Source organism: Scleropages formosus, chromosome 17 (assembly GCF_900964775.1).
Source record: "Scleropages formosus chromosome 17, fSclFor1.1, whole genome shotgun sequence".
NCBI classification, from domain to species: Eukaryota; Metazoa; Chordata; class Actinopteri; order Osteoglossiformes; family Osteoglossidae; genus Scleropages; species Scleropages formosus.
This window is the reverse complement of record NC_041822.1, coordinates 12607609-12623716: the sequence shown is the minus strand read 5'-3', so window position 1 is coordinate 12623716 and position 16108 is coordinate 12607609. Positions and strand designations below refer to the sequence as shown.

The window sequence follows — 16108 nt, the reverse complement described above, 5'->3', positions numbered from 1 at the left end:
TTACTGTACCTTAAGGGAGTCTTTACACTGCATGAACAGTTCATCCAGCCCCTTTGAGGTAATGCACAATCCTGTGCATCTGAACAGGGTAAGGCTCTGGGGGCTACGCCTACCAATGCTGCTCAAAGACTGGTCATTCAGACTGGACTGATTCTCAATTTTAACCTTCTTCCCTGCAGAATAAGAGAGAACAGGTTGGACTTGTAATTCTAACCTCAGGTTGTGGATTTGCTCAGTTACAATATTCATTCCGCATTCGTGACCTGGTGATTCCTCATACAGATGAGAGCTAGACTGTGCCCCATAGGTGTGTCCACTCTTATGAGCTCTGAGGGATGGTTGACATTGGCAAACTTGGTTCTCCAGCTTAATTCCAAGATCTATCCTTGCCTAGTAGTGTCCCTCAATGTTTTCTCACATTTTTAAAATTTTAATTCCAGATAGTTCTCTGATTTCTTGAAAAAGTACAGCATTTACACAAAGAAACACTACAATGGTCACTTTCTTACCAAGCAATAGAAATGATGGTTGAATTACCATATAGGACATTTATAAGTTTGGACTGCAACCCCAGGTGAAAAGTTAGCCATTGACTAGAGGGACTTTTAGCATCACAGTGGAGAAGCCAGACTCCAGACTCTTTTCTGAAGAAACCAGAGACTAGAGCTATCTAGGCAGTTAGCGTCAAACATTTTGTTCCACTGGATGCAGATGCAGGGCTGGCGACAGTAGCATGACTTTTTACTAAAGTTTCATTAAAATAAGGACCCTTTTAGTGAATTTCAGGGTAATTCTTCATTATTTACCACGGCATCAGCTGACACAACATGGATTAATTCATGTCTTTCTGGGATAGGATCATGAAGTAAAGGAATAAATTCTCCTTTCTGCATGAAATTGCCACAGAATTGTCGAACGAACATGTATCCGATGTATCCGTGACAATCTCTGTTTTGTGGCTATCCATAGAGGGCAAAGAATGAAGCGATCCAAATTGTGTTTCAAGCTCTGTGTACTATTTTCCTCAGTCATGTGTATAGCACACCATATTAAAATAAACACTATTGAAAAAATAGCAAAAAGTCAAGGTCAGGAGCAAACTGACCAGCCAATCAATACGGCCCCCCCGTCGGTGTCAGATGAGAGCATACACAAACACACTATTTACACTACAGCCCCTTTTCTCACTTTCTCTGAGTAGAGGATGGCATCTTGATTGATACCGAAACATCCGCAAATAAAGCATTAAGCCCCGTGTCTACCTATGCATCAAAACAAACACTTTTTAGAGGGGAAAAAAAAAGATAGAGCATGAACCCCAAAGATTTTTTCTCCATACCAGGCTTACAAGATTTGTTTCCTTTTCTCCAGTTCCGCTTGGTTTTTTCCCCACATTGAAAATAAAATTGAACTGCGTATTGTTAACTGGTTATATTCCCATCTTTTAATTAATGCTAATGCAAGTGATTGATATCGCCAACACTAACTCAATGTCTTTTTTATACTTTTTCGCTCTCTCTTATGGTGAGCACTCTGAGGTAATGTTGGTAAGAAGGACGGTATATGAGAAATGGGATTGAAGTGTTATAAAACAAACTTGCAGAAAACCAAGATATGATCTCATTTAACCATTTTCTGACACATGGTTTTCTTCCATGTCATCTTTACAGTCTTACAAGTGAAATAGTCTCTCACCAAACCATTAACAGAATGTTCAATAAAAACTCTATGTGCTACATTATTACAATAGTCAGTATTTCTGCAAGCATGACTAGAGTCTGTTTTCTTCTCCACAGGAAACACATCATCGTCCACCTTGTTCCTGCCAAAACTGACTTACTGATGAATATATTTGAAGAGTCCATGGGAAGAACGATCGCAGTCACAATTTTGAAAAAATGAAGTTATCCCCCTTACCTTATAAGATCATTGCTTCTAGCTTCTTCCTAAAATGCTTTTCTAATGAAAAACGGTCATAGTAATACATGGTGAAGCAAAGGACAAAAGCCTCATTCGAAAGAACAATCGTAGTCCAAATCTCCCTAGCGAAACATTATCAAGGTCTGAGTTGTGTCAGCTAATTGATGACACGTGACATCAACTGACCAATTGTTTACTTGTGTTGTGTTTTCACTCGTCCAAAATGGCAGAAGCTGAGAGCGCACACAAGCTCACTGACAAACCGAAGAAGCAGGAATTTAAAGGAAGACAAAATTCGTAAGCTTTCAGAACACAGTGCTGGCGAACACTGCAAATGCACAAGACTTCAGTGTTCCTCTATGACCTCAGAAGAAGAAAGCTGTGATAGTGAAGCACCTGAATGAGATGAAGGCAAAAGATGAACAAGACACATACTTATTGACATTCGTCTTTTTCAACAACATAGGTAGATGTCGCCTGAGGGCAGAATTCCAGGTTTTGCATAGAATTAATATTCTTACGACTATCGTGTTCATGTCAAGAGAAATGAACGGTGTGTTAAGGTGCCAGTTTGTGCAAAACCGTTCATCTCTGTCTTCAGGATCACCAATCGAAGACTGATTGCAATCAAGACAGTCCTGAATACTGAAAATTCAAAGCACAATATTTTGTTTTATTTTTGTGAGAATTTCTTCTTTTTCAGTTTGCTTGGATTAAAACTTGGCAAACGTAGCAGTTTAAGGAATACAGAGACACGTGGGCTTTTTGGTGAAATAATCTCTTCTGTGGGCAGTACATTTTTATATTGACATTCAGTACCATTATCGAGTTGAATTTCTCCCTTAAATTTTCCATAAATTAACCATTTTTTAAATATTCCTTCTCATAAAGGGGCCTATTTACTGTTATTTTTTCAATGAAATTGCATGTAAATAAGGGCAGGTTTTTAAGAAGGCAATTTTTCATTGATACATAGGGAAAAATATTGATACAAAGGGAAAACGATTGTAAACCAGATTGCACAAGTTTTAAAATCATCTCCCATACCAAAATTATTGACTAAAATGCAACAAGATGTAATACCCTACTGCCAAATACCAATTGTGATGTCTAATTCTTTGGTCGCGGCGAGCCGGAGCCTTACCCGGCAACACAGGGCTGAAGGGGGAGGGGACACACCCAGGGTGGGACATCAGACCGCCGCAAGGCACCCCAAGCAGGGCTCGAACCCCAGAGCTGCTACACAGCAGGCACAAGCCTAACCCACCACACCACTACACACCCCCGCCCTATTCCTATGCTAGGCAATTATATATGTGGAATGAAATATTATTTCAAAGTTAATCGTTTTCTCCATTTTGAGACACTGATCGTTCTTCCGACGGACTCTTCACTTGCTTTTCCTCTTTCATCATAAATCCTGTCTACTAAACTTCATGAATAAAAGCAACTTATACTCTGTCAGCAAACAACTCCATACACTTCTGTTACATCACTAAATCTACAATAACATTCTCATACGTCTTTGATAAGTCCTAATAGTCGCAGCAGGTGCCGATTGATAATCTTAGTCCCAAAACTGGTGAAAGCTAATCGGTGGTTCTCAGCTAAAATGTATGACTAAGTGCTGCAGCAGCGCACACACTTGTCCTCAGGCCTAACACATTCCAGGGCCTGTGGAGGTATGGACTGCACCACTGTGTCTTTACCCCATGCCTTGCTCCCCAAGGAGTGTCGTTGAAGGCGTCTGTTTGAACAAAGCACGTGTTTCTGCAACTGTAACCTCGGGCTCTCCGCTTATCTCCTGAGTTTGCCCAGGGTGTTGGCTCCCGAAAGCTCAGCGTCACGACTGCGAGACATGTGCCCAAGAGCAGCGGGGAGCCAACACGGGAGCTTTGCGTGTGAACAGCCGGGCAGAGCAGGAAGAGTGTGGCGCAAACAGTTTTTGCATGGATACGGTGGCGTCACCGGGGGGTGCGGACTGCGCCGGGTGACGCCATAATGACTGTCTGTAAAATTATTGTGCAGTGTTTCAGCAGATGTATTATTTTTATAACATTATCCCTGTACTGTAGTTAGCTATAACAGAGATTTTCATAAACCCAGCTGACGTGTATCAATATACCTACAAGGCTAAAACTCTATACTCTTTTACTTTTTGAACCTTCTAATGTGCTCCCATGAGAGCTGTCATTATTACTCAATTACAATGACGCTTCGAATCACGTGGTTTCGTCCGCACGCGTTACAAGCACGTGCTGTTGTTTTTGTTGCTGCTGATGTTTCTATAGCTACTAATTTTGTCAAATTTTCTGGTGTTTTAGCTACAATATTGCGGTAATTATAACGGGGGTGCGGTGGTGCGGTGGTGCAGTGGGTTGGACCAGGTCCTCCTCTCTGGTGGGTCTGGGGTTCGAGTCCCGCTTGGGGTGCCTTGCGGTGGACTGGCGTCCCGTCCTGGGTGTGTCCCCTCCCCGTCCGGCCTTACGCCCTGTGTTGCCGGGTAGGCTCCGGTTCCCCGCGACCCCGTATGGGACAAGCGGTTCAGAAAATGTGTGTGTGTGTATTGCGGTAATTAGTATTTGTGAACCTATGTCAATATTGTTAAAAGAGACAATTTTGATGAAGTTCTTAAACATTTTTACTTCAAATTCTATTGTTTTCTTAATGTTTAACTATGTAAATGTAAATACATTTAGGCTGTGCATATGATATTGTAATTTAAAGGTGTCATTTTAATTTTGCTAGTTGTTTATGTCACTACTATTGCCATTACATTCAGTGATACACGGGAATTACGATTTACAGGTAACATTTGTACAACAAAACATTACTAAGGATTCTGTAGGGTCTTGTATGGGAGGAGGGGTGACACCAACTAGTGATGCCACTGCATGCATATGAAACCTCAGAGGTGTTGCTGCTGATGTCAGAGCTGTAGAGTAAGAGAGCTAAGCATTACAAATGTTAAAGAATCACACATGAAAAAAGAAAATTATAAACCAGTGCCAATCAATACTACCGGCTGGTAACTTAGTAGTTCGAGCTACTGCCTGTGGCAAAAGGTTGAGGGTTCAAATCCCACCTCCACCTGTATCACCCTTGAGCTTAGTGCTTCCCCTAAACAATTGCTCCAGTGAAAGAAAAAAAAAACCACTTAGCTATACAAATCAATAAATAACTGTAAGTATGTTAACATTGTAAGTTATTTCAGAGAAAAGCTTCAGCTAAATGAACAAATGTAAATGTTGGGCTGCAACGCTATCAAGACATTAAGGACAAGAACTAAATGTTTCAATCTGAGTCTAGTAAATTGGATTTAAAATTCTATGTTTTGCTAGATTCTGGATGCTCTGAAACATCAATCAATGACACCAGTGGGCTGCTTTACAGGGCTATGGTGATCAGTTGGCTGGATTGTCCTGGACCTACAGCAGTTTTGGTTATTATAGCAGGACAACTTTTTGAAGTCCATTACCTGTGTTCTCAGTAGCAAAGGAGCGCCACACTGTTCCATACAGTTACATGCCCCACTTCACAACACAGCTGTTAACTATGATACACCAACACTTTATACCCCACCTTAAAACCAGTAATAAAAAATCATTCATTAATATGTCTGCATCCAAATCTCTCCTTCCGCTGATGTAATGCATTCTTTGTATTGTTCCCTGTGATATACATGTCACTTTGGAAAAAAAGTGTATGCTAAATGAATAAATGTAAAAGCACATGTAAATGTAATTCATTACCATTAACCACTGGTCCAAGGCAAGGTCATGCTGGTCTGGAGCCTATCATGGAAGTACAGGGTGCAAGGCAGGGTAAACTCTGGACAGGAGGGCAGTACATCACACAAACACATTCACACACCATGAACATTTTAGAGTCACCAGTGCATCTGAAACATATCTTTGGACTGTGGGAGAAAACCAGAGCACTTGGCTGAAACTCACACAAATATAAGAATAATACACAAATTCTGCACAGACTGGGCCGGATTCAAACCCATGTCCAAGCCCACTGCCCAGGAGTTGTGAGGCACTGGCACCACCATACCACACCTAACCATAAAATGTTATTAAATACAAATTTCTTCACAGCAGCCTAAGCTAAAACAATAAGCAATAATTGTCCTAATTGTGAGCTATAATACGGTATAAAACTTGGATTATTACTGAGCACATAGGTTTCACGTACACGTCCACATCCGCACTGTAGTCAGCAGCACCCGACACCGATCGGGCACCCGATGACAATTAGAGCACTCAGCTTTAAAAAAAATCCTCCTCAGCCCCTTTGCACTCGTGGAATCTCACTGAGACAACTGTCCCTCTTTGCGCTCATGTCGTGATCTCCTTCGTTCCCAGTCCCAGTTTTTCATTCCGCGGCTTCTGACCGTTCGCCTCGTCTCCTGACTACGTCCACGGATCCTCGCCTGACTCCTCGGTTCCTGACAAACGTTCCTGCACTCGGGTCCAGCTGTCCTCGCGTCCTCGGTTCCGTGTGGCACTAGGTGTCAATCGACTCGTCTTTCTGACCACACAGGTCTTAATTATTTTAACTTGTCAGCACTCAGTCAGGCAGCTCTTTCCAGTTTGTGCAAAACCAGATTCTCATCCTGATGCAGAATCTTTATCTCCATCAGCACCTTGAGTACACCGGGTCCTGCTGGCTCACACTCCTGCTTTGAGTCTGACCATTTATTTCCTGCACTCTGCAATTAGTTTAATTATTTCCAAACATAAAATTACAGAAACATGCAATGCAAAACCAGCCGTAACCAATTTCCCTTCTTGAAGTCGCCACCAGCCATTTGAAAGGATGCTAAGATTTTTTTTTTAAAAAGAGAAACGAGACCCATGTACATGTGCGCTGTTCAGACGTAGCCGGGTGACTCACAGAGCGATCTGTCGTAGGCCAGACTGCACAGCTGCCTGCAGGACTGTGCCACACGGGACAGGTCAACATGTGGCAACAGCACCAGAATGGACAGCCATACCTCACCAGGGAGGGAGAGCCATGGGACGAGAACATTGGCCCCGGTCTTCTGGAGGTACAGGACAGTTTCCATCAGCCATGATATGAAGGACGGCTCTCCGCCACCAGCAGATTTCTGCTTTCGTAACAGAGGTTAATACAGACTCTACACACTTATTAAACAGTAATAATTCAGAAAGGTGGCAAAAACACACACACATTTTCTGAAACCACTTGTCCCTATGCAGGGTCGCGGGGAGCTGGAGCCTAAGCCAGCAACACAGGCTGTGAGGCTGGAGGGGACACACCCAGGACAGGACATGAGTCCATCACAAGGCACCCCAAGCGGGACTCGAACCCCAGACCCACTGGAGAGCAGGACCCGGTCAAACCCACTGCGCCACCGCACCCCCCGTGGCAAAAAAAAAAAAAAAGTGCTTCAAAAAATAACTTCCCATTGTGCTTTCTTGATTTTTATTTTAAGAAGATTTTCAAAAGCATGAGAAGGATCTTACAGATTGTGTGCAATATCCAGCATCCAGATGAGTACATATTTCCTGATTTTCTGTGTCTGAAAAAAAATGGGCGGAAAGAAAACAATATTCCGAACAGTGAATTAAAACAACAACACTTCACTGTAAAACAGTAGAGCACAACGGAAAGATGAAGCGGTGATGAACTGATTTTCAAAACCATAATGCAGAATTTTGTGATCATGGCACAGTAAGTGACATCATTAGTAGGGCCTCTGACTCACCCGTCCGGCACTGTTGGGTGGCCTTCGGTAAGGACGAGCCCACAGGTGCGGTATTCAACAATCTGACCCCTGTGACCCCCGCAGCAAAAAAACGAATGTCAGTGTCAGCATATCTCAGGAAAACCACGTGCTCCTTTGCTTCAAGGTATATTCAAAGCACAGCTCTTAGTGGATGCACCGTTGTCATCTTGTTTGATCCTGAAGGATGTTTCTGAGCTCCACTTATACTCAGGAAACAGGGATCAACTCAGGGAGCTGCATCCGTTTCGGAGAACAACACCGAGAGGTGCAGCATTTCAATCGTTTCCTTTCTTAACTCTATTAATTGCACATCTGAATGACAATCGAGGGGAAGCATATCGGTGAAAGCGTCTGACACTGCCAGTGGGGACAGAGCATCACGCTGCAACCGTGTGCTAATGTAGCATGAGAATGAATGTGTCCACGTCTAATACGGCCGCTTCAAAGGGTCCGTCCGTTTGAAAGGACCGTTTTATGATGCTAATCTTAGCAGCTTCACCATCTTGATGTAACATTCGCTGCAATGCTCCAAAAAACATGTCAGATCCGCTGCCAGCATTCATTGAACACACGAGCTTGCGGTGTTTCGCTGCAGATGTGAGAGTGTGTCCGCTTTAGAATTCAGTCAGCTGTGCCTTTAGGGTACAAGGTGTCATTTGAAAATTAAAACATATCGCTTTTTAAGAGGAAGAGGGCTTGGCTTCAACATTTCGTTCAAAAATCGCAGCGCCAAAGGGTTTTGTAGGAACAGAACAGCAGAGAGCAGGTTGTGTTGAGCATGTGCAAGAACCTTTCTCAGAGGTACAACAGCAGGAGCAGGGATTCGAATCCAAGTCCTTTGGCTGCAGGTATAAGCATTACAGCACCTGCTGTTCCCGCTGCCCCTTGCGTGCGTACGGACAAACAGGAATGGCTGGCTGTTGACAGTTATGGAAATATAAGCTCACTGACTTCAGCACCACGGTAAGGTGGATCATGGGCATGGGTTACAACACAAGCCTTCACTCCCCTGCAGAAAATGGGCTGGTCTTATGACTGATAAAAGATATAAAATCCATTTCAAAGAGGGTCTAATATTAGAGCACAAAAAAGAGAAGGCATCTGGGGAGGAGAGCCAGGAGCCCCCACACCAAGGAGACACTTAGATGAAAGCCCACCATCTGCATCCAGACATATATTTTTATCTCTAAATATCAGAGCCACTGGCATGTACAAGTGTATACTTTATACACTACATGTTCAATCTACAGGGAGTGTGGTAGCGCAACGGGTTTGGCCTGTGCCTGCTTTCTGGTAGATCTGGGGTTCAAGTCCCACTTGGGGTACCTTGCGACAGACTGGTGTGCTGTCCTGGGTGTGTCCCCTCCCCCTCCAGCCCTATGCCCTGTGTTGCCGGGTTGGGCTCCGGCTCACCGTGATGCCACTTGGGACAAGCGGTTTCAGAGAGTGTGTGTGTGGTTAATCTGCACCACTCGAACCATGTGCAGAGGGATTCACTAGACAAGAGAACTGGGTCTACTCTGACATTAAATAAAAACAATATAATGAAATACAAATAGATTAGCTGTTAAAGACTTGAACACGTAAGGTGTATGTTACAGGTTGGTGGTTCAAGTCTCACTCATACTACTATAGCACCCTTGATCGAGATGCTTGACCAGATTTACTCCGGCAGAAAATATACAGCTGTATAAACTGAAACTTGTAATGGATTTAATGTTGGATGAGCAACAAAATACATTTATTCATTCATTTTCTCCAAAGCGACATGCATCTCAGAGAAAATACAATGCGTGCATTGCATTAGGAGAAAGAGAGAAATAGTTGCAGTTGTGTGATTCTTAAGTACAGTATCACATGAGTAGCTGCACAAAATTTTCAGAATATCAACGATTCCTGATTACCTTCCTACTAATTCTTTTTTTCTTAAACAGCAGTAACAAGCTCGTGCAAACCTGAACACCAATGTTGAACTACAAGAAGAGTTTTCCTTTAAACACGCACTCTCAAGCCTTTTAGTTACCAGGTTGTACCTTTGCCAACTAACTGGAACCCAGATTGCAGCTTAAGCAATAAGTGGGCAGCAGAGCACTTAAGGACTGGTAGCATGAACAAAGGCCATTTGGTCAAGTCCCGCTCCCACCACCTAGCGCTTGGAAACCCATGAATTCATGTATGACATTTTGAACCCACAATGTGTCTGTTCTGCTCGAGGATTTCCACACCACAAGCTCTGTAGAATAATTGCACCAGGTTTGAAGGTACCTGTTGAGGAGGAGGATCTGCTCCTCAGTGCTGCTGCAGATGATGGTCTGTGAGGAGACTGGGACCTGTGGTCAGACAGATAGACACTGGTCCATACACAGCAGCCTTATATTGAAGGTAACCAAAGCGACCCCGCCCGAGAGCGCGTGCCGTTCCCACGTCAGTGAGGCCGGGTGCCACCAGAGGGCAGTGTAACTGCACGGATAAACAGCTCGCGTTCTTCACATAGCCTTCACGTGCACATTTACGTGTATTCATTTAGCAGGTGCCTTTCTTCAAAGCGACGTACATCTCTGAGACAAATACAATAAGTGCATTACATCAACAGAAGGAGAGACCTGGATGCAGACACGTGGTTCTTGAGTACAGTCAATTATTAAAGAGCTACTGGCTTTGGACCCAAAGGTCACAGGTTTGACCCTAACCTCCAGATGTAGTACCCTTGAGAAAGGGACGTACCCTAAATTACTCCCGTAAAATTACCCAGCTGTATAAAAGGGTAAATAATGGGCTGCACAGTGGCACAGCGAGTACCTCTGCTGTCTCAAAGGACCTGGGTAGTGTGAGTGGACATGGGTTCGATCCCTGATCAGTCTATGTGGAGTTTGCATGTTCTCCCCGTGTCTGTAGGGGTTTCCTCTGGGTGCTCTGGTTTCCTCCCAAAGGCATGCTGTTTGGGTTCACCCACAGTGTGTGAGTGACAGAGAGAGTGTGTTCCACTGATGTATGGATGAGTGACCCATTGTAAGTAGTGTACCTAGTACTGTAAGTCACTGTGGTGAATAAGGTGTGTGGGCTCATAACACTACATACAGTTCATTGGAAGTTGCTTTGGAGAAAAGTGTCTGTTAAATGAATAAACGTAATTCCACTATATATAGTAAAGCAGTGTACATTACATGAGTAGCTGTATACAGGCTTGTTCAATAAACAAACATTTCCACATTTACCATGCACTTACGAGATCGGGGAGAGATACATCTTTCAGTTGATAAAACTGTTCTCATTCGACAAATTGCATGATTTAATGTTAACAGTCACACAATTCACATTAATGGAAAATGGTAATGAGCAAGTTACCTTGATGACCTTTTCCACGATGTGCTTGGTGTATTTTAATTGTTAATATTTACTCAATGTTATTGGTTCTCTGTGTTTTCAAGCTCTGCTACCTCAGTGTGAAGAAGTAACAGACCATGAAAACGAAAGGTCACATAGAGTCCTGTTCCTGTGATCACGGACCAGGACAGGCAACACAGCCACTTCCTCACCTAAGCCCGTAGTGTGAACCCCAGCAGAACACACACACACACACACACACACACACACACACACACACACACACACACGAATACAAGCGCACCTGGCCATGGTAGAGAGACACTTCCATCACGGTGCGATACGTCATTCTTCAGTGCTGCCCCCTGTGGCCGACAACTGTCATTGCAGGTGTGCTGCATGGGAAGCAGCACCCTGCTCCACCTACCCTGTCTAGGAAGGAGAATCCCTACCTCTTCTGCCCTGGACCTTAAACTGGGAACCTCCAGCATGGAGACAGTTCCATATTTCATGAAGAATTGGCTCTCGGCCTGTTTCCAATCAACGGCGTGATTGTAAGCGGTTTCTGGAGGAAACAGTGGCACACATCCTTTCACTGAGGGCCTGACCTAAGCTGGAAGCCACAGCAGCTAAAGGTTCTGCTTTGTATTGAACCTTCTGTGGCCTTTAGCTCCCATCATCATCTCTGTGAAACACACTGTGCAGTTCAAGCAACTGAATACAACCTGGCCCTGAACCTGAGCTATATGAGTTTTTTTTCTTAAAGGCCTTAGAATGTGGGCTATAGAGCACAGGGTGCAACTAGAGCTGTGATTTATTGCATTTAGAGCGGTGTTTCATTTTGAGGTTTTACCCTAGGGACATGTCAGCGGTAATGAGAGCAAAACGCAAACACACGTAAAGTTTAACCTAAAAAGAAATGAGACATAAAGAAGCAAGGGTAGTGTCTATTACTACTTTTTACATGTTCCTCAAATTCCCAAGATGCTTCCAAATAATACAGATGGTGGTTTAAACAGCTCTGCTGAAGTAACCAAAGCTTACTGGCACAAAAAAGGAAGGTATTTGTCAGAGAATCGACCGGCACTGCACAAGCCTCTTGCGGTGGACTGTGAAAGGTCACAGAATAAGAAAACTTTACACTTTAAGTCTCTTCTATTTTTTTTTATCAAGGATTAAGGAAATCATGTGGCATGTGTCAGTGAGCTCACACAACACTTGGTGTATCTGATGCGTGAAGGTGAAGCTGGGACATGTTGGGGGAGATGTCTAAAATGGTCCCACCTTGGCAGCGATTCCCCGTTGGAGCAGGATGACCAGCGTAGGCTTGATGTCTCCCAGTGCCTCCTGGGCCCAGCCTGGGCAGAGCGCTCGCTACACTTCTGTGTAGACCTCTGTGCTGAACAGCAGCAATCACACAAAACGCACTAATAACATTGACAATCACACCACATCATTTATAAAAAGCTGCATCGTAAAAATAATTTTGATACAAGCCATCTTCAAAAAATCTTTTCCTTCCTTCAATGATTAACAGCGACACATCGTGGAGAGATTCAATGTTATCACTTGCAATTCTGAAGCACTTCTATGTCAGGCTAAAGAGTGCACCTCTGATGCAAAACCACCCCAAGCAGACTGTTTGTTGCACAACCAAACCTTACAGACTCTGTTAGGTCTCTGGGAAGATGAGACACCAGATTGAATGTGACAGGACATCCGGCATAATCAAATTTCATGCTCCCTTGCGCCATGCCTTTCGTTGCTGTTAGCAAACTCTGTCTTACTGTGTCCAACAGGCCTCCATAAGCGCTACATCACTTTAATATGTAAGGTGGGTCAGAACTCTCCGTAAAAGGGCCTGGGTCGTCCTCACCTGCCTGTAAACGTAAATCCCGGCTCAAAAACAGCAATTTCCTCATCTAATGACTAGATACCTAACCAAATTCAAGCTCAGTTTATAATTCTGCTTTTGCACTTAGAGGTGTCTGTGATGCTCTTCTAGACTGAGGTTGTCTGTTAGGCTGGATGTTGTGAATGTGGGTAAGACACATAAATACTGGAAAAGGACACTACCTTGTGGCCTCTTTCCTCTCCACCCACTCTGTGTTCGTACCATTTTCCTGTCCTCTTGTCTGTCAGGAGCCACCTGCTTCTCCACCAGACGTGAGCACATCGGGGCTACTGGTGTTCCCATCGTCACACAGTCTTTTGAGGAGGTAACACTGTCCCTCAACCTCAGAAAAGCTGTGTGGGAGTTAGAGGAGGAGGGCGGAGGAAATGGGGTTCCTCCAGGGTGATGCTCAGCCATGGGCAGTATGGGATCTGCACTCACTTCTGTGCATCTCACAAATTCAGAACTAAAAGAAGGGCGCACATGTGCTGCTCCACCTTCTTGACACTGGTGATGGTTTACCCCAGAAGCTGCAGACCCATGATGAAGTTCTTCTGTTCCATTCATGTTCTCTTTATGCTGTATTCTTTTTCTTCCTGCTCTTGATATTTCATCTGTATTATCATTTCCAGAATTTTGCAGAATACCATTAGTGTAATACTCTACGTTGTCCATCATGACCCTGTCTTCTCCATGTTGCTGTCTGTTAGAGTAATCACTGACTCCTCCACACTGTGCATTGTTGACAGTAATCTTGTCTTCTCCATCCCATCGTTTGTCAGTATCACACCTTTCTCTCATAATAGTCAGGTCAGGACACCGGTGGGCCTTCTGTGATTTAAGGTCTTCAATACAAGCCACATAGAGAAGGTACTCCTCGTAGACACTCAAGCCTTGTGGGACTTGAAAGCTTTGTTGGGTGCTTTGACCAGAGGCTCTGAAACAAAAACAGGCCCCACCAGTGGTTTGGTCACAGCAGCTTTGGTGTGACTCACCCCAGAACAGGCCATACTGGCCCATTTGGTATCCCAGTGGCTCAGGCAGGTCTGTAGGGTCCTCTTGTTGAATAGTAGATCCCAGAAGCTTACAAGGTAATGCTGTGTCACCTATGATGATATTCAAGTTGGCAGGACCTTTGTGTCGTCCATCTATAACGCTCTCTTTATCTGACAGGGGGGTTATATGAGTGGATTTGAGGATTTCATGCAGAAAACAGCCCTCCTTAACTTCCTTGTGGAGGCTAGGTTTCGTATGGCCACTCTCAAGTGGGGAGACAGAGTGAGTTAGCAGGGATGGGTTCCAAGGCTGGTCAGTGTGGACTTCATGGAGAAAATTGGAACCCTCCTTCAGCCAAGTCAGAGCCATCACATCTCCTAAAACTCTTCCTGGCATGACAGCCAGGTCCTGTGCCTCAGTGTCTTGCTGCAAATGCCAATTGTTATAAGAGCTCAGCAGATGATTCTGAATTGCTGGCTTTTCTTCATCTTCCTCAGAGCTGACCATATTAATTTGGGGGCCAGATGCTTCAAAGACCATTCCTGCTGAAGGTCTGCTCTGAGGTTGCAGTACCAGTTCATCTATACATGTAACATTATGTGTCCTAGTGGCATCTTCAGACCTAGAGAGCCACAAAACACCGTATTTGTTGCAGTTGCAGGAAGCAGTTGATTTGCAGATAGCAGTGTTTCTTGGGTTCAGCAGTGAGAGGTCAGACTGAAAGAAAATGTCTTTGTCACAGGATGCAAAGCTTGGTTGGTCTTCACTTCCATTCAGCATCTTATACAAATCCCTATGCGGGATAAACTCTTCATCTCTGGGAGAGTCTTGCTTCTCGCTCACATGGAAGCGGCTGCAGTGCGCAACAGGAGAGCCGAGTCTGTGGCTGACAGCAGATACTGGAGAACTAGTCATGGGCAGGGTCTGACAGAGAGTCTTCGAAAAAGTGATCCGTTTGCTGTTGGACAAGTCCACATAACCACTTCCCAGCATTTTATCCGGACATTCTTCAGCCAAAATGGATATTTTGTTTCCTATGTCTTTACCATCCTTATCATCCCAGGTTCTGATGTAGTTCTCCTCCTTCTTATTGTATCCTCTCATTGGATTTGTTTCGATAGAGTCCTTCAGCTTCCCATCTTCAGTGCCCACGTTCATTCTCTGGGCTTGGCTAACATTCTGCTCACCATGGCATCGTGCACTCACCTCTTGCCCCCTGGTGAAGTTCTTAGCCCAGGTTAGCACATGCCTCAGCTTCTGGTGTTCCGGAAGGCACGAGTCATTCAGCAGCTGACTGTCCAGGGCTAACCTGTCTCCTCCAGGCATCTGAGCGAGAGTTCCAGATGTCCCACTAAAAAAGCCCTGGGGTTTCCTATAGCGGAGATGCTGAGGAGAATTTGATGGGACAGTGCTATTCTCAGGGGTGAAATTATTCTGTGGCAGCGGACGTTCTCCTGTTTCAGATGTATCTGAGGCTCCTAGCATGACTCTAAAGTACTGTAAGCATTTCTCCCTAAGAAACTTGAGATTTTGAGTCCTGGGGCTGTCTGTGGGAATGGATGACTCTGCCCTGAGGCACCCCGACTTTAGGACTGCGAAGGGATCAAGATCCTACGGACGGTAACATCACAGAGCACGTGTGAATAGACACACACCTGGAAGGTCACCTGTTGCGCATCAATATCTTATTTTTTTACAAAGAAGCCGCAGCGAATGCTAATATAGGTGTTTGCACATCATCATGTACCCATTAACTGACAGCGGCCACTTACTCAGTCGGGCTCATGGTTATGAGAACACTATTTAAAAAAACGAGTCATAATGCAGAATACAGCAAGTGGGACGGAACTGCAGTCTATGAAGAGCGCGCGCGCACACACACACCTTACGGTTACCGTCAAGAACCTGTTATTAAGCCGCTCAGCAGTAGATTTTGTAATCATAGTTAAAGACAAAGAACCCTCTTAAATTACTCAACCCGTTATTAAACCACTGCACTGCCCCACAACATCCAAAGATAATTTTTCTTATAATTTGTTATATTAAACAATTTTTACTTGTATACCATTTTAGCCAGTATAAATTGTTTTCTAAAAGGATCGTGCATTCGACAACTTTAATTCACCCAATTCTATCAGCGTGCCGAAGTTCGGCTTCGTAGAACGTACCGAGCGGAACTTGTTCTCGGGCGTCATGGTCTCGAGCTCTGAACAGCG

At 44.3% G+C, this 16108-nt stretch overlaps 1 protein-coding gene across 1 annotated transcript; it reads right to left on the bottom strand.

The window, feature by feature from the left end:
- Nucleotides 1-7391: 7391 nt before the first annotated feature.
- Nucleotides 7392-16108, bottom strand: LOC108938437 (uncharacterized). The gene is made up of 6 exons (XM_018758992.2): nt 16061-16108; nt 13079-15503; nt 12287-12401; nt 9944-10008; nt 7658-7726; nt 7392-7471 (listed from the first exon to the last, which is right to left on the bottom strand). The coding sequence occupies exons 1-6, from the start codon at nt 16085-16087 to the stop codon at nt 7392-7394; spliced, it is 2781 nt and encodes a 926-aa protein (XP_018614508.2). The 5' UTR covers nt 16088-16108.

Coding starts and splice junctions, on each gene's coding strand:
- LOC108938437 (XM_018758992.2), bottom strand. CDS start 16,087: ATGACGCCCGAGAACAAGTTCCGCTCG. Junction 15,504..16,060: donor CCGAGAACAAGTTCCGCTCG/GTACGTTCTACG, acceptor TACCGTCCGTAG/GATCTTGATCCCTTCGCAGT. Junction 12,402..13,078: donor GAGAGGAAAGAGGCCACAAG/GTAGTGTCCTTT, acceptor GCTGCTGTTCAG/CACAGAGGTCTACACAGAAG.